Source organism: Buceros rhinoceros, unplaced genomic scaffold (genome assembly GCF_000710305.1).
Source record: "Buceros rhinoceros silvestris isolate BGI_N320 unplaced genomic scaffold, ASM71030v1 scaffold3790, whole genome shotgun sequence".
Classification (NCBI taxonomy): Eukaryota; Metazoa; Chordata; class Aves; order Bucerotiformes; family Bucerotidae; genus Buceros; species Buceros rhinoceros.
The window spans coordinates 1-2,216 of NW_010388849.1; the positions used below are offsets into that span (position 1 = coordinate 1).

Consider the following 2,216-nt stretch of genomic DNA (forward strand, 5'->3'; position numbering starts at 1 on the left):
TGTAGTCATACTGAGGAAAATCTTCTATACCAGCTCTTTTGATCCTTCTGTTTCCTTGCCTGTTTCTGCCTGCTCTCAGTATTTTTCTACGTAACGTCAGGTTACAGCAGTTGAGAAAGAAGCATATGCAGCAGTCCCGTTGGATCTGCCTTTCACTGTTAGGTGTGTTGGTAATGTTTGTTAAAATGTTATTTGTGAAAATAATTTCCAGGCTTCTCAAAATTGCCCTTCTACTTTTCCAGTCAGTTCTGTGAATGCATAGGAGTATAGAGCATCATGAGATATATATATATATATATATGTGCGTATATAAAAATATCACCTCAAAGGAACTCCAAACATTACTAGTAAAATCATTGTTTTGCCTTCTTTCTTCCTAGGAGAAGAGCGTTAGTAGCGATAGGCACCCACGACTTGGACACCATCTCTGGGCCATTTACTTTTACAGCAAAAGCACCTTCTGAAATTAAATTCAAGCCCTTGAACCAATCCCAGGAGTACACAGCTTCACAAATCATGGATCTGTACAGGGTGAGTGGGAATTTACAGACTTATGCTAAACGCAGGAGGATAAATTTCCAAGGCTTGATGTCTCTCATATCCTTGTTACTACGAGTTGTTCTCTTAATAAATGCTCTTACTAATACTGTGAAGGGTTTGAGTGTTTATCTGTTTACGCTGGTAAGATACTCACTTTACAAAGCTGAGAAAAGCTCGGGGTAAGTAACATCAGATTTTTTAATCTTTCTTTAATTTGGCCAATTTACTTGGGGAAGATGTTGATTTATTTCCCCAACTAATATCAGGCGGGTGGAGCTGTGTGAAAGGCTTAAGCTCAATCCGGCACCACTTTTGGCTATCTGAAAAAACAAGTAAATTCTCAAAGATCCCTGACTAAAGATGAGTGAGAGAGTAGGAAACGGGAGGTACCAGAGGGACCAGATGGGTTTGGTACGACTGTGTCATTGGAGGAGATGTAAATTTTAGTTCGAATTTAAGCATAAATGTGTCAGTGTTGAACAATTTATAATTTAAAGTATTGTAGTGCAAATTTCTGTTACTTCTAAGGAATGTTCCTATAAGCTAAGGTCGTGTGGCAGCAAAAGGTCTGCTGTGGTGAGCAAGGAAGGGCGTTGTTTGGCATGGCCTACACATCTTCAAGAGAATCATTAAAAAAATATTACCTGGCACTCTGAAGCAAACCAAAACCCTGGTTCTCTCATTTCAAAGTCTTCCTGCTTTTGCACAGCTTTTGCTGGTGCAGGTACCTAGCTCTAACCCTCCCTCCTCCCAAAACTCCCGTTAGTCTCTCAGCAAAGGATTGTGGCACTGAAGCTTCCTGTGAGCTGCTGTGAGGTTTAGGCTGTGCTCTGTTCCCGCAGACTGACAGCCACCTGCGGCACTACCTACCCCTCATTGAGGACAAGCCACTTTACCCCGTCATCTATGACAGCAAGGGCGTCGTTCTCTCCATGCCGCCAATCATCAACGGTAAGATCGCTTCTGACTCGTTTATTCTCTCGCTGCTCTTTTGTGAGCCAGTGTCTAAACTCTGATGTGAAATAAGGCTTATTCTGTTTGCTTAAAATGGTTTCACTTCTAATTTCATACAGGATTTTTTCCTTCTTTCAGCCAAATTTTTGCTCCCTCCCTAGGCTGCTAGTGTGCCCCTTCTTTCATCCTCATTGAGAGGATGTAAAAGTCCCACTGCAAAGCCCTGCCTTGAGCTTCTCATACCCTTCTAGCACTGCAGGAAGGTTCCTTGTGACGGGGCCCTTTTTGAGGACAGCAGTTTGTTTGCACACGTGAACACTGCTCGCCAGACGTTTAGCTGACAGCAGTGTGTATGAAATGACTTTGTGAACTGGTAACGGTAACGGTCTGCTTTGTGCACCGTTTTCTGTGGTCACAGGAGGAAACTTTTCACCAGGGTCATAAGCCCGGTGTCTTTCTCCGCAGTGTGAACCAGTTCTTGTGGATCCTTTGGCAATCACACAAGTCATTCCAGAAAACTTTAGTGGCTTAAACAGAATAAATGTATCTAGAATTTTTTCATTGTTTCAAAACGTGGGTTTCCTCTGAATGCAAGAGAAACTAAGGGTGGTTTTTGAGAACCATGTTTACTGAAGCCAGTTAACGCCACGGCAAGAATCACTCCTTTAACAAAGCTATTCCAGTATATCTGTATGTTTAGCTCAAGAATCAGTAGCTTTCCC

At 42.3% G+C, this 2,216-nt stretch overlaps 1 protein-coding gene across 1 annotated transcript in view; it reads left to right on the forward strand.

Moving 5' to 3' along the window:
• Nucleotides 1–380: 380 nt before the first annotated feature.
• The window catches only part of FARSB (phenylalanyl-tRNA synthetase, beta subunit), a gene marked incomplete at its 5' end in the record, with an annotated part of 22,256 nt that continues 20,420 nt past the window's right edge, over nt 381–2,216 (forward strand). The window contains 2 exons of the mRNA XM_010131519.1: nt 381–531; nt 1,383–1,491. Coding sequence (XP_010129821.1) covers nt 381–531; nt 1,383–1,491 — 260 coding nt within the window. The remainder of the gene's footprint in view (nt 532–1,382; nt 1,492–2,216) is intronic.